Source organism: Mixophyes fleayi, chromosome 2 (assembly GCF_038048845.1).
Source record: "Mixophyes fleayi isolate aMixFle1 chromosome 2, aMixFle1.hap1, whole genome shotgun sequence".
NCBI classification, from domain to species: Eukaryota; Metazoa; Chordata; class Amphibia; order Anura; family Limnodynastidae; genus Mixophyes; species Mixophyes fleayi.
This window is the reverse complement of record NC_134403.1, coordinates 67,752,451-67,776,464: the sequence shown is the minus strand read 5'-3', so window position 1 is coordinate 67,776,464 and position 24,014 is coordinate 67,752,451. Positions and strand designations below refer to the sequence as shown.

The 24,014-nt window shown below is 43.4% G+C and overlaps 2 protein-coding genes across 5 annotated transcripts in view; one reads left to right on the top strand and one right to left on the bottom strand.

The window, feature by feature from the left end:
* The window catches only part of AMHR2 (anti-Mullerian hormone receptor type 2), a 76,466-nt gene extending 54,064 nt beyond the window's left edge, over positions 1-22,402 (bottom strand). Inside the window, exons 1-6 of one of the 4 annotated variants that reach the window (XM_075199187.1) lie at positions 21,617-22,402; positions 19,770-19,946; positions 17,166-17,297; positions 13,224-13,352; positions 1,832-1,897; positions 1,593-1,714 (exon numbers count right to left, since the gene is read on the bottom strand). In XM_075199187.1, the coding sequence (XP_075055288.1) occupies positions 1,593-1,714; positions 1,832-1,897; positions 13,224-13,352; positions 17,166-17,297; positions 19,770-19,881 (561 nt within the window). In that variant the 5' untranslated portion in view covers positions 19,882-19,946; positions 21,617-22,402. Of the gene's footprint in view, positions 1-1,592; positions 1,715-1,831; positions 1,898-13,223; positions 13,353-17,165; positions 17,298-19,769; positions 19,947-20,020; positions 20,416-21,616 lie in introns of those variants that run through there. The other 3 variants (XM_075199186.1, XM_075199188.1, XM_075199189.1) reach the window with 3 other exon arrangements.
* LOC142141087 (cell division cycle-associated protein 7-like) overlaps positions 14,636-24,014 on the top strand; it is a 46,066-nt gene continuing 36,687 nt past the window's right edge. Inside the window, exons 1-2 of the mRNA XM_075199192.1 lie at positions 14,636-14,713; positions 20,461-20,534. The gene's annotated coding sequence lies outside the window, so the exon portion shown is untranslated. The remainder of the gene's footprint in view (positions 14,714-20,460; positions 20,535-24,014) is intronic.

Genomic DNA, 24,014 nt, shown 5'->3' with positions numbered 1-24,014 from the left:
TAGAGTGCTGTGGAATGTGTTATCCCTATATCCAATAGAGTGCTGTGGAATGTGTTATCCCTGTATCCAATAGAGTGCTGTGGAATGTGTTATCCCTTTATCCATTTGAGTGCTGTGGGATGTGTTATTCATATAAACAATAGAGCGCTGAGGAATGTGTTATCCCTATATCCAATAGAGTGATGTGGAACTTGTTATTCCTATATACAATAGAGTGCTGTGGGATGTTTTATTCCTATATACAAGAGAGTGCTGAGAAATTTGCTATCCATATATACAATAGAGTGCAGTGGAATGTGTTATTTATATATCCAATCAAGTGCTGTGGGATGGTATTATTCCTATAAACAATAGGGCTTTGTGGTATCTGTTATTTATCTATGCAATAGAGTGCTGTGTAATATTTTGGCACTTTACAAATAAAATGTAATAATAATAGTAACAATCACCAGGAAGAGCTCAACAAAAACTGGAAACGAGATAAAATGATGTCTTGGAGTTATAAAGGTTGTATGCGTGTTTACAGCCCTAGCTAGTTAGATACACCCCATCTGATGTACCCTTCACTAAGGTCCCCATCTCTGTGATCCACACAGTCACCTGATTGCAGTCACTCACTGACACAAGGGAGCGGAGGGTTCTGGTAGCATGAACCAGCCATGAAGTAAAAATGTCTGTTCAGTATGTAAATAATGGACATTGTTCCTAAATAGATGGGAGAAGACGATTCCCAGGAGCCAGGTTTGTTGCACATGTCCCATTCTAGCTAATACAGTCTACTAGTGCTGGTCGCTTTCGCCTCTCCCAGCTGTCAGCTCTGTGTGACACATGGCTGAATTACACTAATGGGGGAAGGATGCCTGACTGTCAGTGTACATGGAGGACGGTATGTCTAACTAACTAGAATTCTACAAATGTGTACAATTCCTTTAAAAAATAAAATGAATCAAACATCAGAAAAAGACATAATTGGTTTAACATGATCAAAAGGTTGTGGTCTACTAGTTTGTGGGCATAGACACAAAATTGATGTCTATGTGGTAGATTTAGCAAACCTTAGAAAGGAGAAGTGGAGGTGTTGCCCATAGCAACCAATCAGATTCTAGCCATCATTTCATAAATTATACTAGTTACATAATAGCTAGAATCTGATTGGTTGTTATTTATCTCCTTTTATCTCCTTTCCTTTTTAGAAGGTTTGATAAATCTACCCCTTGGTGAGTAAATTGTGGAAATGACTGGGCTGAGTGGACAAGGTGTGGGCTTTATTTTGTCCAGTCCTCTTTTTTTAATCTTGGCGTGTTGAGAGGTGTCACACTAGGGTAGGTAACATGTAGACACTTTAGTTTTACTGTCACTTGAAATGCATAGTCTGACTTGCTTACTCTGCAAAAATACAGACTCCTAATGTCTCCTGACACATAATACATAATTTACCAGTTCTACATGGAGTTTGTGGTGGGCAGCTTTCATAGACTCATTTTATGTCACATGGAAGCCTATGAATATATTGTGTAACTATAACTCCGGACGTTCTGTGAGTGCTATTCAGCCACTTTACGTCTTGATGTATCCATTCATATCGAGCTAACCTGGAGTAGGGTAAGTCCCTCCACTGGCAGTGTTGGGGGGATGTTCTCCTCTAGTGTAACAGATTCCTGATGGTCCAACAACTTCTTTCTTCTGACCAGCATTGACAGTCTCACTTTCCTCACTACACGGAGATTGAACATGGGGGGAATAGGGTGACTATGGGTATATTTCAATCATAGTTTATTTAGTCTATTTATTTATATTATGTTCTATTTATATTAAATACATATCAACTTACCTATGAGGATCCCAGAGATGCACAACACCAACAAAATGATAGCCACGTATACAGCCACATGATCACCTGAAATCACACATCAGAAGCTGGTCTAATTTTACATCAGAAGCAAGTAAATGGCGCTTTAAGGTGAAGTGACAAATGCTTACCCCAAAATTCCTCTATCCCTCTATACCTACTGTAACAAAAGGAGGCATTTAGCTGGCAATATGCAGAGAAAGCAGGGAAGTAGAGTAAAACATTTGTGCAGTAATGCACCTAGATTGAATGTAAAGACCTATGTATGAAAAGCAATAGTTTAAATTTGGTTTAACTTACATGACTTGAAATCCTTCCTCTCAGCAAACAGACAGGGTGTGTCTGTTTGAATTACAGAGCCAGTGATGGGCGTTTCCTTTTAAAGAGAAGGTGGGTGTGTCACCTGTCCATCAAGCTAAGGCTGGGGGAGGAGTATCAGGTATAAAAGCTTGTTTATATCATTTTGCACTGAGATCAACGCTGGGTAAGCTGGCTGGTATTGAGAGAGCTGAGCTATGTCTAGCTAGCGTTTAGGGTCTCCAAGTATTGCTGTGAAATCTGTACGGTGTCAAAACATTTACCATCCTGACAATAAAACTACATAAAAAGGAAGAAGTTGTTCGTGTGTGCTTCTGCAGTAGCGGGCTCTTGCCACAAATAGTGTCAGGAGTGGGATACTCCGGGAAGCAAGTTTCCGCTACCCAACCCGCGCAGACGTCAACATGGAGGAAGTACTGAGAACTCTCGTGAATGTGGCCACTGCGCAGCAACAGTAGCAAGCTCAGATGCTACGAGTTGCCGAGGCACATGTGGAAAACACAAGGCTCTTAAGAGAAGAGTTAAGCCAGGTCAGACATGACAGAAATGAACCACTTGGTCCTGTTCTCCAGAAAATGTCGCCAGGTGATGACATAGAAGCATATCTGGTGTCCTTTGAGAGACTTGCAAAAAGGGCAAAATGGCCTCCTAAAGATTGGGCTGAGAGGCTGGCGCCATATCTGACTGGTGAAGCTCAGCGAGCTTATATGGATCTAGATGAGGAACGGGCCTCTGACTATCTGTGCCTAAAGTCTGAGATATTGGCTCGCATTGGAGTTTCCGGGCCAGGCCGAGCCCAGCGCTATCACCAATGGCGCTATGTTAAAGAAAAATGGGTCAGAGCTTTCTAAAATTTTAAAGAAATGGCTGCAGCCTGAGGAGAATTCGCTTTCTCGGATTATTGAAGTTCTGGCGATAGATTACTGCATCCAGGGGCTGAACCGCGATTTGCAAAGGTGGGTTCTGCAATCAGACCCACAAACTTATGAAGAGCTTGCCACCGTGGTAGAAAGGTTTTGTGCATTACAGCAAATGACTAAAAAACCTGCATTTGTGCCAAAGCCGCTGCCACGCCAAAAGCCAGGTTTGACAATCCTTGCTACGGACAGAGGGCCAGGTGCAAAGCCATCTAATCTGAAGTGTTTTGAATGTGGTGAGCCAGGCCACTTTAAGGCAAAGTGTCCTAAACTACCGGAACCCATGGACTGTTCCGTGGCACATATTGGGCCTGCTTTTCCAAGCTGTTTTACCATGAGTCCCACATCAGGAAGTCCTTGTTTGTTCCGGGTGACTGTGCTAATCAACCAGAACCTTGTTCTGGCCTTGGTTGACTTGGGGAGTGAACTCTCATTGGTTTCCAGCTCTGCCTTACCCGAAACCATAACTTCTCGGTTGCCCAAGGTGAAGGTTCTTTGCGTACATGGCACGACAGAGGAGTATGAAAGAACAATACTACCAGTCACACTCAAAGACAAAACTGTTATGGTGGTAGCTGCCAAAGCACCTAAACTCCCATATCCACTCATTTTGGGGCGAGACTTCCCACTGTTTAATGATGTCCTCGGTGAGCGGATCCGGCCGGACATGTCGGCAACTGATGCAACGGTCGGAAGCCCGTTCTTGAAGGAACCGCCTAAAGATCCACAACATCTGGACATCAATCTTTGGAAACCTCCAAACCGGAATGCCATCCTGGGAGTCACAGCAGGAGTTCCACAAAAGCATTCACCTGCGGAGAAACATGGACAGTCCAAACTAGCATTGGTCGGTGATGTCGCAGATGAGCCCACCCCGCCTGTCAGTGAGGATACGGACTGGTCCGCAATACCAATTTTGTTCCCTCTGCAGGACTTTGCTCGAGACCAACTTAATGATGCCACTTTGGAACATGCCTTTAAAAGTGTGACTGAGGTAAATGGGGTAGCAAAAGCCGCCCAGCCTGCAGAAGGTATACCATATTTTATTGTTAAAAATAATTTCCTGTATAGAGTTGCTAATGTGCAGGGGGAAAAAGTAGAACAATTAATGGTTCCTCAGGTCCATGCATTCCTAGTGTTAAAAGTAGCACACACACATGTCTGTGGGGGACACCTAGGGGAGGATAAAACACGGGAACAAGTTCTGCTTAGGTTTTACTGGCCCGGTGTACACATGGCAGTGAAAAAGTATTGCCGGTCCTGTCCCATTTGTCAGAGAACCTGTCCCAAACCCATGTACAGGGCACCTCTCATTCCTATACCAATAGTATAAGTTCCCTTTGAACGGTTAGCCATGGACCTTGTGGGGCCACTGGAAAAATCCGCACATGGGCACCAATATATACTAGTGGTGCTTGACTATGCAACCAGGTATCCAGAGGCAATTCCCCTACGAAACATAAAGTCCAACACCATAGCTAGAGAACTTGTATTGATGTTTACACGATTGGGAATACCCAAAGAAATTCTCACAGATCAGGGTACTCCATTCATGTCTAAACTGATGAAGGACATGTGCCAGTTGCTAGGGGTTACGGCGCTTCACACCTCTGTATACCATCCACAAACAGATGGCTTGGTGGAACGCTTTAACCGCACATTAAAGTACATGCACAGTGCTGTTGTTCGATTTTTCAAGCCTGGGGACAAGGTCCTAGTCCTGGTTCCCACCCAGGAAAGCAAACATTTCACCCATTGGCAGGGTCCATATGAAATTCTAGAGGCTGTTGGTCCTGTCAATTATAGAGTCCGCCAGTTAGGTAGGAGAAGGGATTAGCAAATATATCATGTTAACCTCCTTAAACCTTGGCATGATGAGGAAACCTCTCCTCAGGTCGTGAGTACTGCCATTGAAAAGTCTGAAGTGCCCATAGAGCCAGCTTTGTCCGTTTAGCAAAGACAACAGACTGAAGAAATGATTCACCGGACCAGGGATGTCTTCTCTTCCATTCCTGGGCGCACTATCTTAATCGAACACGACATTGTCACTGCGCCAGGAGTCATTGTAAAGCAGAAGCTGTATCGTATTCCAGAAGCCAGACGGGTGGACATGAGAAAGGAGGTCGTGAAGATGCTCCAGTTAGATGTTATTGAAGAGTCCACTAGTGAGTGGAATAGTCCCATTGTGCTTGTCCCGAAACCCAATGGGACAATTAGGTTCTGCAATGACTTTAGGCGCCTAAACAGTATGTCGCAGTTTGATGCCTATCCAATACCACGTTTGGATGAACTAGTGGAAAATCTTGCTGGTAGCAATTATTTGACAACCCTTGATCTAACAAAGGGTTATTGGCAAGTTCCCCTGACTTTCACGGCCAAGCCAAAGACTGCATTTTCCACCCCTGATGGTCTCTATCAATATAAAGTCCTACCCTTTGAATTGCATGGGGCACCTGCCACCTTCCAAAGGGCCATGAATAAATTGCTACGACCTCACACAGCTTATGCAGCCGCTTACCTGGATGATATAGTGATTTATACCCCAGACTGGGGATCACATTTAGCCAAAGTTGAGGAGGTCTTAGCTTCATTAAGGTCAGCAGGGTTAACAGCTAACCCAGAGAAATGTGCCATAGCCATGAGAGAAGCCAAATATTTGGGGTACGTTGTTGGTCGAGGGCATGTCAAACCCCAGCTAGACAAAGTAGAGGCAGTCAAAAATTGGGCAAGACCAGAGAAAAAGTCACAGTTAAGAACCTTTTTAGGCTTAGTAGGTTACTATAGGCGGTTTGTAAGCCACATCGCCAATAGAGCTGCTCCACTAACGGACATGTTAAAAAAAGTTGTCCAGATAGATTAACCTGGTCTGACTCTGCAGAAACCGCCTGGTCTGATCTTCGGTTAGCTCTTTGTTCCTCCCCAGTTCTACAAGCACCGGATTTTAGCCGGAGGTTCTTCCTCCAAACTGATGCTTCTGGTGTTGGCTTAGGTGCAGTCCTGTCACAGGAGAAGAATGGAGTAGAAAATCCTGTCCTGTACCTAAGCCGTAAGTTGCTTCCAAAGGAACAAAAATATGCCACTGTGGCGAAAGAATGTCTCGCCATAAAATGGGCTACAGAAGCTCTGCGCTATTATCTCCTAGGCAGAGAGTTCACCTTAATAACAGACCATGCACCATTGAGATGAATGCAGAACAACCGGGAGGTAAATGCCAAGGTAACCCGCTGGTTCTTGGCACTGCAACCTTTCAAGTTCTCAGTAGAACATAGATCCGGGATTCTACACAAAAAGGCAGATGCGTTGTCACGAAAATATGCGCTCCTCGCGAAGTCCGCTTCCCTCTACTTGGAGACGCTAGGGGGAGGGATATGTAACAAAAGGAGGCATTTAGCTGGCAATATGCAGAGAAAGCAGGGAAGTAGAGTAAAACATTTGTGCAGTAATGCACCTAGATTCAATGTAAAGACCTATGTATGAAAAGCAATAGTTTAAATTTGGTTTAACTTACATGACTTGAAATCCTTCCTCTCAGCAAACAGACAGGGTGTGTCTGTTTGAATTACAGAGCCAGTGATGGGCGTTTCCTTTTAAAGAGAAGGTGGGTGTGTCACCTGTCCATCAAGCTAAGGCTGGGGGAGGAGTATCAGGTATAAAAGCTTGTTTATATCATTTGTGCACTGGGATCAACGCTGGGTAAGCTGGCTGATCCTGAGAGAGAGCTGAGCTATGTCTAGCTAGTGTTTAGGGTCTCCAAGTATTGCTGTGAAATCTTTACGGTGTCAAAACATTTACCATCCTGACAATAAAACTACATAAAAAGGAAGAAGATGTTCGCGTGTGCTTCTGCAGTAGCGGGCTCTTGCCACACTACGTATGTCATTAGTCCACAGTCTGTTATAGTGTATCTTTCATGTCCTCGTGTTGACAATATGTATGATAGAGGGTGCATGTGTATTGGTGTCTCCTTATATTTCATGAGCGATTATATGCACAATTGTCACTATAGGCAAAATACCAGTAACAGGTTCTGTTTTTTATGTTCACAGAACTCCTCTGTGGCTTCTCATCTTAATATATTTCACTGTAGGTAGTACTTATCCCCCCTCCACCACTCCAAATATATATAATACATACAGACCACTCTAGAATATGACTACTGGACATAATCATAAATCTGTTGTATTGTGTTTTTATTACTTCCATTCACAAGTCTGAATCTACTTCGACTAAAAACAGATCCCTCATCTGTGATCTATGACCAGGAACAAATTTTCCAAATGTGAAACTGTGTGTGGGCTATTGGCAATTACGCATATAGATTTCACACAATAATACAGTGACAATTAATGCCAGACATTAATGCCACACAAGTCAAAGAAAGTCTAAACACTCCCACACGTCACATTCTTCCCTGACAATCAGACATTAAAGTTTGTGGTCATTCTCTTACTGAAGCTGCTTGCATTCCATGGGTGCTCCCTCGCAGCTCTCATCCAATCACACGAGAGGTTCCAGTGTACACATCTCTCTAGTTCACTTGATAAGAAACCCAGTCAGAGAAATATGTTTCCTCCCCCAACACCACCTGTGTTTTCCAATTGATAAATGCCTCAGTCTATGTGGTCATACCCAGAACACAAGAAGAGTTTCATTCTGAAACTCTAACTTATGACGTTGACTGCAGTCATTATGTGGTTATTTGTTAACAGAAAATAAAAATACAGTATATCAATAACATGGTATACACAGGGACTTACCAAACACTGTGCAACATCTAACTCCTGTCACTAAACGCCAATGGGCTGATTCCTCAACACTGACCAAACCCAAAGTTACCATAAGATATACTTTGCATAATAAACTTGAATAAATGTTACGGACACAGGAATAAATTTAGCAAAATAATTTAATTCAGGTAGAAAATAGAAAATGGTGGCAACAAAAGCAGATGCAGGCAATATTGCAGTCAATACCAAAACCTTATCACAAACTTTAACAGGATGGCCAGCCGGCCCATAAATCCCGGCACAACTTTACGGCGTCATAAAGCCCCCACCCCTCTGGCCTCACGGGTACGCTTCCGGAAACGATACCCAGGGTACCTGCACAGGTGACCCCAATAAAGAGACAGGATTGAAGGGAGGAAGACTCCTGTGGCCAACAAAAAACACTTGCGCCCTGTATTAACTGCTGCCTGCACTGCTTTCCCGCCTACTGTGCCTCCACTGAATGCAAAAGGAAGAAGGGTTGTACGTAAATAATACCGTACCTGATACAGGTATATAACATATAACACACAGAGAAAAGGGGCAGGGCCACATCCTGGCACTTGCTTTTACTGCAACCTAGAAACCTCACCCCTCTATTCCTATAGGCTAGAAGAAAAAATACCAACACATAACCCATTAGGGTAAGATCAGTGTGGCTGCAACATCCCGGCATTTAATTACACTTATCCCTATACAGGTCTTTGCTCCCTCTAAACGCCAATGGGCTGATTCCTCAACTCCAGGGGCAGGCTGGGCAGGGGGGCATCTGCCCCCCAGGCCGGTCCCATAGTGAGCTACCTTGGACTGGGTGACTGGGCCACCTGTATTAACCGCTGCCTGCACCGCTTTCCCACCAATGCAAATAGGCAGCCCGCCACCATATGACCCTAGCAACTCCGCCAGACAAGTGTAAATTTGCCCAATAAACAAATTAAGACCCGTGTCCGTTAAGTGAACCCCATCCGACTTATGAAGGTGAGTGTCCCAAAACTTAATTGCTGGATGAGGAATTGAACAACCGCTCACCCCTCTCAGCAACTTTGAAACTGCCCGATTTACCCGCCGTCTCATTTATCCATTATCTAGCCACTACGTGCACGTCTCCAATTTAAGCGAGGAATAATGTGTGACCAACCTATTTTCATACGGGGCCAGCTATCACTAAGAAGCTTTAAGTCATCAATAATGCACCAAATTAGGCCAATGGTCTTCCCCTTACCCAAATCATTACCCCCAAGGTGTATAATCAATATACCAGGGGCTTGGCTATTTTATCTAAAATAACACTCTTAAAATTTAACCAGCACATTCCTCTCCTACCAATCCATTGCACATTTACCAAGATGGGGCACTTAGATGAATCCTGCCCCGATGGGTACTTGGCAGCCCAGTAAACATTAGAATGGCCAAAGACCCAAACTTGCAGTGGCGACATGTCAGGATCTGCAATCAAAACAATATCCCTATGTTCATTAAAAGCCTAATGCACAACATAAGATTACCAACTGCAACTCAGACAATCGCCACACACCCAACGACTCGACATATATGATGTATCCTGCTGGCAAGCAACAAAGTCGGCCATCTTGCCAAACAAGAACAATTATGAGGGGAAACCGTGAACTGGTATAGGGAAGAGCAACCCATATGAAGGTAAAAACCTTAAAAAACCTCAAAAGGTGCTCATGCTCCGAGGCCCTTCTTTTAGGAAAAATAAGGAAATTCCTTCATGCCCCCACTTCAAAAAGTGACAAGCGGACGAAACCTCGATTGCTATGATTGAATGGAAGATAAGCATTTAGTTGGTCTAATATATTTTTTATAAACGGCTGACTTCCAACCGCCGAGCCGCTTGATGCACTCCACGGAAGACCCTTCTACTGCCGCAGAGGTTGCAGCACCAATTCTGAATAAATGTGTGCCATAGCTAACTGGATCCAAACCTATTTCAAATGACACATTTCTTAAATATGAAATTAATTTGATATTTTGTAAGGGGCGAACCATCCACATGAACTAACCACATTCGGCCACTTGGAGGTCTGACCTCCGAGAATGCCTTGGGTAAGCTTCCGGACAAACTGCAGCACCTGGATGTGTTGCCATATTTATACAACGCCCCCCTACCCAATTGATGAGTTTTGGATTTATGTAGCTTGCACAGCACAGATGCGCCTGAAATACAAACATTCTTTGCTAACAAACCCAATTCAACTAAAGACTTAGCCTGTGCCACAAGCTCGCCTACTCTGAACGTGTCAAAGTAAGCCATGGAAAAAGCCAAACTAAAAAGCAAACCTTCATATTCGTAAAACTGTAACTGCCTGGGCTCTCCCTATCAATTCACACAGCATTCTAATATCAGTGAGGCGCCTAGTGTCCTCAGTTACTGGTCTCTTCTTAGCCCAACCCCTCAGAGGCTTCCTGATCAAAAAACTTTTTGGTGAGATCCTTTCCCCCACCCCGCAACTGTGCTACACGGTCAACGTGGATGACATCAACGCTTTGGAAATACCAAGTTTGTATTTATGTCAAACAAATTCCAACATGCATCTTTTTTGATCAAAATGCTGATTTTTCGCCCTACTGGCAAAAAGGACCCACTCACGCCATGCTGTTTTGTATGCCTTCAGGGTGGAGGGAGTCAATGATTCCTCTGCAAGCGCTTCCATGCCGACTCGACAATCTGCCAAACACGATAAGGACGGCGAGTACTATTAGCATCTGCATCTGGAGCCAACTCTCTAAACTTAATCCAGTTAAAACAGAAGAGTGAATCAGCTAATGCGTTGTCAATACCTGAAACGTGTCTGGTTCTTAACACAATATTCTGCTCCAAGCAACGCAAAACTAGGTGTCTAATGAGTCTAATTGCGGGGGCAGAAGTTGCGCTCTGCTTATTAATAGCCTGGACAGCTCCCAAATTATCACACCCAAAACCACACCGGTTCTGAAGACGGTGAGCCCACAGTTCCATTGCCACAATAATGGGAAATAGTTCCAGTACAAGTAATTTGGCAGTCAACGAAGATGAGACCCAACTTACAGGCCAGCGGGCAGCACACCAGAACCTTATCAGGAAAGCTCCGAATCCAACTGCACCTGTAAAAAGCTAAAGCTTCCTGTTAGATGTCGCTGGCTTAATCCAAATGCGGACACAAGTAAAATGAACCAAAAATTTATCCCAAATGATCATGTCCTCCTTAATTTCGCAAGAAAGTCTTATTCTCGCATGAAACCTGGTTATCCCGGCAATATCCCTTTACAACTTATGGCAAAAACCTTTACCATTGGGACAACTCGACAGGCGAAGTTCAGGGATCCCAATAACTATTGAAGTTGTTTTATTGAAATTTTAGATGCCCTTTTTATCGAATCAATACCATCTCTCAATTATCTAATTTTATCTGCAGGAAGGCAGCAACTACCCACTACTATATCAATTTTTTATACCAAGGAAAATTAAACACGTAGTAGGACCTTCAGTCTTTTCGTGGGCAATAGGAACGCCGAATACATGGAAAAGGACCTTAACATCTGACAAAACTCTAACACAAAGGGCAGAATTAGGAGGGGCCACGATAAGGAAATCATCCAGATAACGAGGAACGCCAATGTGTCCGGTACCCGCTGTCATGCACCAATGTAAGAACGAACTAAAAAGCTCAAAATAGGCACATGACACAGAACATCCCATAGGAAGCCATCCGTCCACAAAAAAAACCTCTGTGGTACGAAAACCCATATAACGGAAAGCTGATGGGTGTAAAGGCAAAAGACGGAAAGAAGACTCAATGTCTATCTTCACTATCAATGCTCCCGAGCCAAGCTGCCTCACGGAAAACGAAACTTACCCGTGTTTTTTTTGGGAACTACGCCTACTGGTGAAACTACCAAATCGGCTCAATGAGGTCAAGGGAATGGACCACAAATATGGCCTTATTGAATTTCTTTATTAATTTTCCAAATTAAAATGTCCAGGCACTGATAAGCTGAGTGTAAAACCCTCCTTAAAACCATGCATTAAGATATCAGCCATCTCCCTGTCTTGGTAAAGAAGGAGCCACCGCGACTAAAGAAACGGGAGTGGTAGCTTTACTTAGAAGAACCCGGTTGGAGTGCCCTTTTGGGGAGTTGAGGTCCAGTCCCTTGGCTGTATTCCTTAGTGGGGTGTCTTCCACCACAGCAAAGTCATGCATGCTTAAATCTACATTGTGTTCCTTTAGCGTACTGCATGTTGTTATATGCAAAGCATTTGTTTCCACCAGGAAAGGCCTAGCCTGACCTACCTGGAAAAGATTGCCTTTTCACTTGTCCTGTTGCTTGGCTAGCCATATAAGAGTGCTGAACAACTACGCAAAGCTACCATACCCTATTGCCACTTGACAACTACATCTCATGAATCATGTGCATGTATTTCAGCACTGATTGATGTTTTCCCAGTCTGGTCTCCAAATATATGCAGACGCAAAGACAATAAATTCAGTTAACCAGTTACTATATGATCTGAAACTCTCCTCACTATTTCCATCCTTAGCCTGTGCTAAAAAAAATTTTTCCACTTTCAGTCACCATGAAAATATTTACAAAAATTGCCTGTGTCACACACTAGGCTCCCAGGACCTGTCACTCACCTCTCCACTGTCTTTACAAGCTGTCTCTGTGGTCCTCAGGCTCTGCTGATTTCAGATCTCTCTGCAAGATGCTGCCCAGTCTGTCTCCACTCCTGCAGAATCAGGGTATGGGCACTGCCATCTTGGATTCGATCACATGATTTCTCTCAGCCAATCAAGGGATAGCAGCCTCCATTACAGGTTTCCCTCCAAAACCAGTTCCTGGCAGCTGCTATCTTGGAAATAGTCACCTGATTCATCTCAGCAACTCAGAGTGTTGCTTCAGCCCAGCTGACCGCAGTCTCCAATCAGGGAACAACAACTACTACAAAAGAACTTCCTGGAGCCCTTACCAATTGCCAATGCAATGTTGTATTTCAAAACGCCAACCTGGTTCCCAGCAGTCTTTCTATCTTTCCAGCTCAGACAGTGCAGTCTACATTCTTGCTCCATTCTGGTTCCATTCCAGTTTCCAGTATTCCGGTTCCATCCCGGTTCCAGTCCAGTTCAGCAATCCAGTTCTGCCTGTTTTTTTCTGCTAACAATATATTAGGAATCTCCGGCGCTAATAGGTAGCACAATAGACATGCAATTTATAAATAGAACATCAGATGCATCAAATAGAGGGAGTGCAAATCCTCTAATAAGCACATGAATTTGCGGTGTCTCTTCCCTGAATTTGCGGAATCATCTTCTGAACTGAAAGTGTCAGAATTGGTTGAAAAGTCATCAACAATATCTTGTCCCGCATACTCACCAGACGATCTTTCATCGGCAACCCCAAAAACTATTCTTGCTTCATTCTGCTCCAGAGGGTCCTCAAAAACTTCTGCTCCTTGCCCAGCGGCCTCTCCCCCGACAGTAACAGCTCTCGCGACCTGCGATTCTAAAATATAAGCAACGTAAGAGACTGCTTGCAATCCACTACTACTGCTCACTTCCTCGCTACCCCTGCCGCAGTGAGGGCGCTTGTGCTTACTGGCTTTAGATGCAACCTATAGAGGCAGCAAAACTGACTCAACTGCTCCCTGAGATGTTGTGGAAGCAGTCTATGGGATAGGAGGAGGGAAGGTGCCTACAGTGGCTGATGAAAAACTTTTACCTTGTAATGACCCTGTTTCGGTACATGTTTGCTGCTGCCAATAATTCAAAGGCATAAGGCTCAGGAATGTAATGGGATTACCAAGTAAGGAGACTGGAGTCGAAAATTGATTATTCTCCAAACGGGAAAAAACTGAAACTACTTTTCCCCCAAATTAATACTGAAGGAAAGGAGAAGAATATATGAGACTACATGCCTACTATCAAAAAGTGTCTTATAATATAAGATATTTTTTTTATTTGGATCATGTGACCGCTTTACAGACTGAGCACATACTGAATGCACCAATGAGTTCTCTGTAAGAAGAGTATGTTTCATCTTTGACGTTCCTCGCTGCAGGATAATTGAGACACTGCTTTATTTGTTTCAGACAGGTACATATTGGTCACTAGCGCCATACCTCCGTTTATATTTGTATTTCATCATCATCATCACCATTTATTTATATAGCGCCACCGATACCGCAGCGCTGTACAGAGAACACATTCACATCAGTCCCTGCCCCATTGGAGCTTACAGTCTAAATTCGCTAACATACACACAGACAGAGAGAGAGAGACTAGGGTCAATTTTGAAAGCAGCCAATTAACCTACTAGTATGTTTTTGGAATGTGGGAGGAAACCAGAGCACCCGGAGGAAACCCACGCAAACATGGGGAGAGCATACAAACTCCACGCAGATAAGGCCATGGTCGGGAATTGAACTCATGACCACAGCGCTGTGAGGCAGAAGTGCTAACCACTTAGTCACCGTGTTGTCTTAAAATGTCTGCCTAGACTTGTGGGGCAGAGATAGGTCGCGCAGGAACGACAGTTGGTGAGTTCCCCGGCTCTGACATGGAAGAATACATGGGAATTGTAGGGAAGTAAAATCGCCTCTCCCCTCCTTGATTAACAGTTGATGTGGCACCAGGGGAAGCAGAAGGGATCCTATATCCCCACGCTGCCCGAGTTTGACTGCTAACAGAGCGTCCGCGCTGTCTCCCGTGAGCCTGCAGTGGAAGTGACAGCAGAGAGGGGATAGGAGGAGGATTCCCCTCTCTCAGGTGAGCGGGCAGCTTGGTTTGGCTCTGCGGTTGGGGCATTGCGTGGTAAAGAACTTGTTAGAGGACTAGGAAATCGGAGAAGAGAGAAACAAAAAGCAGGTATGAGGTAAAAGTTATGAAGGAAAAAGAATATAGTACAAGGATAGAAGAGCCAGGAAAAATATTGAAATTAAAGAAGGAAAAACAAAGAAACAGAAATAGAGACAGCAAATTGAATAACAAGATTAAACAGAAATAAAGACAGCTAAGTCATACTTGCCAACTCTCTCAGAATGTCCCGGAGACTCCCCAAATCTGAATAGGTCTCCTGGACTCCCGGGAGAGCAGGCAAATCTCCCGCATACTGCAATTTGCTAGCCAAAATTACGCTATTTGCGGTGAATCGCGTCATTTTGGCACCACCCCCTGCGACAAAATGACGGTCCCGTCCAGGGGGCGGGGCCAAAGTGATGCGAATCACCATGCCTCGCCCCCTCCCACCCACTAACCACGCCCCCTGTCCGGGATCTCCCGGACACCACTATGTAAAAGTTGGCAAGTATGAGCTAAGTTGAATAACAAGGTTTATGATATATTTATCTACGCTCTGCTCTGATCCTTCCAGAGCTGTTCCACAGAGACAAGGGGCAGGACCACATCCTGACACTTGCTTTTGACTACAATCTATCAACCCCACCCCCATCCTCCTATAGGCTAGAAGAAAAATACCAACACTTCCCAACAGGGTAAGATCAGTGTGGCTACAACATCCATGCGCTTAATTACGCTTATCCCTATACAGGTCTTCGCTCCCTCTAATTCAACATTTAATGTTTTGTTTTTTTGGGAAAAAATATGTGAATGCTTATGGAGCTGTTTTGCAGCTTTCGAATATAGATGGATAGCAGTCATTGAGTTAACTGTAAATTATGGATTGCGTCAGCAATTAGTAAAGGAGCTTAGCATGGATTCTGCCTGCTTGTTTGCAGAATGTGGGAAATACCCCAGAATAACAATTCTTTACATACAAGCAAGTCAACAAGGCGGCTGAAGCAGGGGCAAAATAGCACTTTGGAAAAGCCAAGACATAATCCACACAAACATGGGGAGAACATACAAACTCCTCACAGATAAGGCCATGGTCAGGAATCAAACTCATGACCCCAGTACTAAGAGGCAGAACTCCATAGAGTTTACAAAGTCACAATCTTTTCAGTCAATGGTTATGACAGATGAGGAGCACAGATCTGAATGTAAATTTTGTAAAACTTGTATAGTGTGTACACATGAATCAGCATGCTGATTGGGACTTTTTTTTTTTCAGTCGTAGGTAAAATCGTTGTAAATAACACATTGGGAGAAAATTTATGTAGTGTGTACCCAGCTTAACTCCCAAAAGTCCCTGTTTGGGTTGGGACTGTCCTGATTTGCATCTATTACTATTCCTAGAGGGCTGCTGTAAGGATATATGCTACTCATAATGGTCTTTACTGTGTATTAAACAATGTAAGTAAATTTGAAAAAGTATGACGCCCTAATCTACAATAAATTCCTGCTAAAGCAGGGGGACAATGAGCATGGGGTACCCTGCAAAAGCTGGGAAGATCATGTTATAACAGGCAGAATTACAGTTACTATCCTGAATAGCACTGGGGATCCTCTTGGCACCCTGCGTGCCAAGAGGATCCCCAGTGCTACCCTGCGGGTAATGGTTTAAATCACTTAAATCATTAAGTGCTTTTGTGGAGCCGCAATGGGAATGAATGAAAGGGGTCATTATGCAAATAGAGAATCAGAGCAGATTGCTTCTGATTGGCTATTCTCATATTGACTGCTCATGGTCAATAAATGGACTTCTTAACTGACCAAGAGGGATCAATACATGAACAGCCATAAAAGTGGGAGGCACATATAGAAACCGTTGTACTTCCTACACCTTTCACCTGATTTGGATGTAAATACCCTCAAATTAAAGCTGAAAGCCTGCAGTTAAAGCACATCTTGTTAGTTTCATTTCAAATCCTTTGTGGTGGTGTATAGAGCCCAAAATATGAGAATTGTGTCGATGTCCCAATATTTATGGACTTGACTGTAGTAATACATCCTGCTGACTTACTGTTTTTCTGCCTCGGGTCCTTAAGACTTTGCATTACAAAGGTAGATCAGGTTTTTAGGGATAGACTTATTAAAAGGCTAGCGCCATTCACATGAGTCCTGTGTGCCGTCTGCTTCCTGCTGGTCTCCCCAATAAAAATTCTAATTATAATATAAGGATGAAGCATTTCCACATGCTTTTAGCTAGCCGTATAGTGGACTAATACTGTACTACATATGTAAAATCCAATTCATTATTTAGATTAAAGATACAAAACATTAAATTATTTTGAATTGCATTAAAAATAATTTCCATTGACACTTTGCTGTTGTGAAAGTGCATATGATCCGGGTACACGTTATGCAGTCTGAAAGGACTACAAACTCCAACAGAACACATTCCCTGAACATAGTTATAATCTCATTGCTTTACGTTTCGCATGCACTCACAAAGCCTGTAGAATGTACATATACTCACGAGAGATGTGTTGGTGAGACACGCTGACGTTGGCATTACACATGTCTGAAGAACATAAGCAGTGGTATTTGGCTTGTCTGTACACAGGGACACAGAGCTTAGACCTGCACACAGCGTGTGATGGAAAACAACCTGAACATGAGAGAAAATCAAGGCAGAGGTGTCAATATGAAAGAGAATTCATAAAAGTACTTTACAATAGTGGTACATCCTGGTCCTGCAGTACTGGGTCCTAACAGTGTGGGGTGATATAAATAAAGCAGAATACAAAGGGATTCATTCTTCCTATATATAGTTCCACTAACTCTGCAGCGCTGTTCAGAGAACTCACATCAGTTCCTGCCCCGTTGGAGCTTACAGTCTAAATTCCTTAACATACACACACACACACACACACACACACACACACACACACACACACACACACACACACACACACAAAGAGTGAGAGAGAGACTATGGTCTATTTGATAACCTACTAGTATGTTTTTGGAGTGTGAGAGGATAATGGAGCACCCAGAGGAAACCCACGCAGAAATCGGGAGAACATACAAACGCCACACAGCTAAGGCCATGGTCAGGAATCAAACTCATGACCCCAGTGCTGTGAGGCAGAAGTGCTAACCACTATGCTGCCCCAGCTATGAAGAACACTCTGCTATTGAAGCTGGATTTATTTTCACACAACTGCTCTTAATATGACGCATTTCCCATTTTTTACATACAAGGAAACAATGTTTGTAGCAATATTACTTATACTTGCCAACTTTTGGAAAGTGAATTCCGGGAGATCCCGGGCAGGGGGCATGGTTGGAGGGCGGGAGGGGTTGGTGAGTGGTGAATTGGGGGGCATAGCCAAAATGACGCGATTCACAGCGAATCGCGCCATTTTGACGAGTGATTCGCCGTATGCGGGATACTTGCCTGCTCTCCCGGGAGTCCGGGAAACGTACCCGAATTTCGGGAGTCTCCCGGACATTCCGGGAGAGTTGGCAAGTATGATATTACTTGACATGGAAGATAATGTAGTGGGTGTAAATGTATGCTCTTTTTACTCACTTTTACTCCTCTAACTCCCTTCTGTATTCCATGATTTAAATGGTTCTCCGGTAAATAGGTCTCAGCAACTCATTATTATAATATTTTTGATCATGTATCCCCTACTGTAAATTACAGGGACCTTATAAGTAAGCTTAGAGTTCCCTGACAATATAAAGTCACAAGATTGCTATCTGACTGCAGTTCTACATGTCATGGAAGTCTGAAGTAACTTATACCACCCATAATAATGTACAGTAGGTGGTGTGTAATTCTTTATAATGCATACGGTTTCCTAATGAAAAAATATAATTAATAAAGGCGCAAATCTCTTGTAGCAAGTAAATCATACCATCACAAATATATCTTATCGATGTAAATTGATTTTAATAGATGCCCACATAAAATCTAAAAACATGCAAAACAATATCTACCTAAATTGCATCTAAAAATGCACAGAGAGAAAAAGTCCAATGTATTGCAGTGTCAAGAGCACAGCGTGATAAAAACATTCAATTGTCACTTTACCTACAGTGCACTTGTAGGGAATTAATAATTTAAATAGTCCAAGTGAATCACACTATGATAATATTGGCAATTGCAAATGAGAAGACATTTCACAGGATAAATGTTGACATTCGGATCCACTTTGTGTCTCAGCCCGGAACTGAAAATTGCTGGAACTAGACATTCTCCATATAACAAAGCGATTTTGTTTTACTCACATATAGTTGATAGTTCCGAAGTGGAGAACATACATTGAATTTTTTTTCTCTGTATATTTTTAGATACAATTTAGGTAGATATTGTATTCCATGGTTTTAGATTTTATGTGTGCATCTATTAAAATCAATTTATATTGATCAGATATATTTGTGATGGTATAATTTACTTGCTACAAGAGATTTGCGCCTTTCTTTACTGGGCATTGCTCACAATAATCCCATAGAAGGGCTGCGATCACTGTTATCAAGTTTATTACCAAGTGGTTTTTTTATTTATTGGTTTTATCAATTGTTTTATATCAAATTCTATTGAGGTTTTACAGAAGCACCCAATTTCTTATCCCTTCTGAGGAGAAGTTGTATTAAATAGCTTGTAGAGGTTTCCTAATGAGCAGTAAGTTCTGCTGCCATTATATGTAATGGCATCATAGTGCATACAAGTTCATACATATATTAGCGTGACTTGTGCATTATACTATTGTTATATCTATACTCTACCGGATAATATTGCATAAACCATTAGTTTCAGCTTTGAAAGTGGCACAATGTAGGGAATACCGTGACTATAGTGACAAATGGACCCTCGTAATTTGAATATATTCTAGAAATGTTCTTTTGAGGGTTCTTTACAATTGATGGTGAAAAGAACAAAAATATTACCATTATAGTATAATAACATCATTAGAATTCTCATGCTTGAAAACTATTTTTGGTGCATGTCTCTATTTTTGGTGCATGTCTCTATGTAGATGAGCACCCCAGCACACAGGTGCATCATTATACCACATACTTATGCAGTTATGGCATGATTTACAGTAATGATTATGAAGCATATTCTTACCTAATACAACAGGCTGAAACTCTCCATTGCTGACAATCCACATTCCCATACAACAGTTGCTTTTATTGCAGTGTATCATTCCTGGCTCCTTTATGTCCCCAATCGTAGCCATAGGTAACCCAACAGGATAAGAGGCATTCTCATGCACGGCGCAGGTTATTCCTTTAGGACGGACGTCTAAGGGAGAGCAGGAGTCATGTTATATAGAAGTTCATTCACTACATCCTTCCATTCCCGATAGTTATTCTCACCTGGCAGGAGAATTGTAAAGATGATCAAGTAAACGTTGAAATTAAATCCTTTATGAGACATTCCTATCAGCTGCAGAGGTAATGTGTACTTAACTAGTTGTGCCTGTATTTCCCAGGATCCAATGCATGTATACCTACTTTTCTTGACCTGAATTTATTAGATATATATTCTATGGGTCTATTATAAATATTAATGCATTATTTCACATACATGTTCTCCTGGCTGATTCCTATAGACTCTGTCCTTCACTTGTACTACTGATCTCCTTTCTAACCCTATCCGGCAGGCCTAATGAGAGGACAGAGAATCTCAAGGATACAAGACACAGGACGTATCTTGCCTATTACGATATGCTGGGGGAGTGTTGTTCTCGAAAGCTTCAGGACTGAGGATGTGTTTGTGTTTTTATTTTATGAACTTTGTTTTTTGTTTTTTTTAGGTTTCAAGCTGCCAGATCCCAGGATAGAATTTTATTTTATTCTATGGGCGACATGGACTACAGATGATGAATCGGTGAGTATACAGGGGTGTATTTTATTTACATTTTGTCTTGGCGCACTACAGGTTCCAGCAGCAATCTAGCCTGGCACCAACCAGCCTGTAGTTGGTTGTCATTATGGCAGGGGACCCAGCGCTGTGGGTTCCCTGCTATAGTGCTACCTGCTCCGGCTGGAAAGCTTAGCGCTGGTACTAGTAAAGTGTAGAGGGGTGCATTTTATTTTTGTTTACTGTGTTATGTACTGTATTGTGCCGGCCTGTACGGTGTGTATTAAGTACTGTATGGTACTGGAGGGTCCAGTTTGTGTATTATGTACTGTATTGTGCCGGCAGGTCCAGTGTGTATTATGTACTGCATTATACTAGTGGGTCCGGTGTGTGTATTATGTACTGTACTATGCTGGAGGGTCCGGTGTGTGTATTATGTACTGTACTGTGCTGGAGGGTCTGGTGTGTATTATGTACTGTACTGTGCTGGAGGGTCCGGTGTGTATTATGCACTGTGCTGGAGGGTCCGGTGTGTATTATGCATTGTGCTGGAGGGTCCGGTGTGTATTATGCATTGTGCTGGAGGGTCCGGTGTGTATTATGCACTGTACTGTGCTGGAGGGTCCAGTGTGTATTATGTACTGTACTGTGCTGGAGGGTCCAGTGTGTATTATGTACTGTACTGTGCTGGAGGGTCCGGTGTGTATTATGTACTGTACTGTGCTGGTGGGTCCGGTGTGTGTATTATGTACAGTACTGTGCTGGAGGGTCCAGTGTGTATTATGTACTGTACTGTGCTGGAGGGTCCGATGTGTATTATGTACTGTATTGTGCTAGAGGGTCTGATGTGTATTATGTACTGTATTGTGCTGGAGAGTCCAGTGTGTATTATATACTGTACTGTGCTGGAGGGTCCGGTGTGTATTATGTACTGTACTGTGCTGGAGGGTCCAGTGTGTATTATGTACTGTATTGTGCCGGCAGGTCCAGTGTGTATTATGTACTGCATTATACTAGTGGGTCCGGTGTGTGTATTATGTACTGTACTGTGCTGGAGGGTCCGGTGTGCATTTGTGGTGGTCGAGTACTGATCGGAATCCTTCCCTTACCTTGTCCTCCAGACACGAGTCAGGTTCTTTTCTGTTCGGATATCCGGTGGTCAGGAGATAAATACTTCAATGAAAGGGACAAGGATTGGTCAAACAACTTGGGTTTATTGAGAATGCGGTAAGGATAGTTTCGGTAAGACACCGCGCCACTGACCCCTTCAGCTCAATAGTAATGACAAAATAATGCGTCTGATCAGCATAGAGCACAATAGCATTTAACATATGACATACACCTGGTGAGTATAAGGCAGAATAACGATAACATCTTTAATGCACATTGTCTAATAAGGCACACTGGTAATCACAGTTACTACTTTCACGTTAACAATATCTGACTGGTGATGATGCAATAACCATCAATAATAACCCATCAAGACTCTTACGGTCACTACCGCGCCCACTAGAGGGCTACTTCTTATTCAGGTGTTTGGGGTACCGTGCTATTCCCTATGGGTCAGGCGCCCCACTTTTAGCATCTACTGCTGAGTTAACTTAAATTGCAGCGGTACCACTAACACTGAATGTCACACCTTCAATATTAATAAATCAATTCTTAGGTAAATCACATAACATTAACATCCATCTCAACATTTGGTGCACCAATATTATCCCTGGTAACGTTACCATATTTTCCACTCAGTCCTGGGCTGACCTGTGCACAGGAATTTGGTAGTGTTCCAATGTCCTGCAGAGGTTTCCATCAAGGGTTAAGTATTATAGTAGAAAGCAGGGCTGTTGCTCATTTTAGCCACAAGATGGCGCTGTTCTCTCAACAGTCAATGAATCTCTATCAGCACATGTGCTCTGCAACAGGGTATAATGTCCAGATATCAGCACACACACAGGATATAGCTGAAACGACTGTCTCAATTGTTCCCTGCAGCATGTGTAAAGGTATGATCTGGGAGAAAAGCTCTCACAATCCTTCCTTGTACAAGAATGCAATGTCAGTTTTGGATAGATTCTCTCATCACTCTTCCCTCTGACACTGGGGTGTGTGCAGTACAGTGCAGGCTAGGGTTTTACCTTGAGACGGTTCTGCAGTTAGTGGAGACTGTCTTTGGCGCCCCGCTGCGTGTCCCCAGCTGTTCTCCGTCCGCTTTGCTGGCAATGTCACAGTTCTGGTAGCAGCTTATCTTCTCTCTGCTCGGCTGCACGTCCTCCCCCTTGTTCCTTCTACCATGCTGCTCTCTCTCTCTCCTCCTTCCTGCACATCCTCTTCCTGTTACTCCCCCAGCCAATCAGGGCTTTCATCCTCCTCCTGTCAATCACTCCTGGGCACAAGTTTTCAGGAGCACAATTAACCCCTTGTTGCCCTGCGTTTTAAAAGCGTTTATGCACTCCTCTGTGCTGTTCAACGGGGCTTTGGGGTACCACATATTATGTACAGTACTGTGCTGGAGGGTCTGGTTTGTATTATGTACAGTACTGTGCTGGAGGGTCCAGTGTGTATTATGTTCTGTACTGTGCTGGAGGGTCCGGTGTGTATTATGTACTGTACTGTGCTAGAGGGTCCAGTGTGTATTATGTACTGACTGTGTTAGAGGGTCCGGTGTGTATTATGTACTGTACTGTGCTGGAGGGTCCGGTGTGTATTATGTTCTGTACTGTGCTGGATGGTCCGGTGTGTATTATGTACTGTACTGTGCTGGAGGTTCCAGTGTGTATTATGTACTGTACTGTGCTGGAGGGTCTGGTGTGTATTATGTACTGTACTGTGCTGGAGGGTCCGGTGTGTATTATGTTCTGTACTGTGCTGGAGGGTCTGGTGTGTATTATGTACTGTACTGTGCTGGAGGGTCCAGTGTGTATTATGTACTGACTGTGCTAGAGGGTCCGGTGTGTATTATGTACTGTACTGTGCAGGAGGGTCCGGTGTGTATTATGTACTGTACTGTGCTGGAGGGTCCGGTGTGTATTATGTACTGTACTGTGCTGGAGGGTCCGGTGTGTATTATGTACTGTACTGTGCGGGAGGGTCCGGTGTGTATTATGTACTGTACTGTGCTGGAGGGTCCGGTGTGTATTATGTACTGTGCTGGAGGGTCCGGTGTGTATTATGTACTGTACTGTGCTGGAGGGTCCGGTGTGTATTATGTACTGTACTGTGCTGGAGGGTCCGGTGTGTATTATGTTCTGTACTGTGCTGGAGGGTCCGGTGTGTATTATGTACTGTACTGTGCTGGAGGGTCCGATGTGTATTATGTACTGTACTAGAGGGTCCGGTGTGTATTATGTACTGTACTGTGCTGGAGGGTGCAGTGTGTATTATGTACTGTACTGTGCTGGAGGGTCCGGTGTGTATTATGTACTGTACTGTGCTAGAGGGTCCGGTGTGTATTATGTACTGTACTGTGCTGGAGGGTCCGGTGTGTATTATGTACTGTACTGTGCTGGA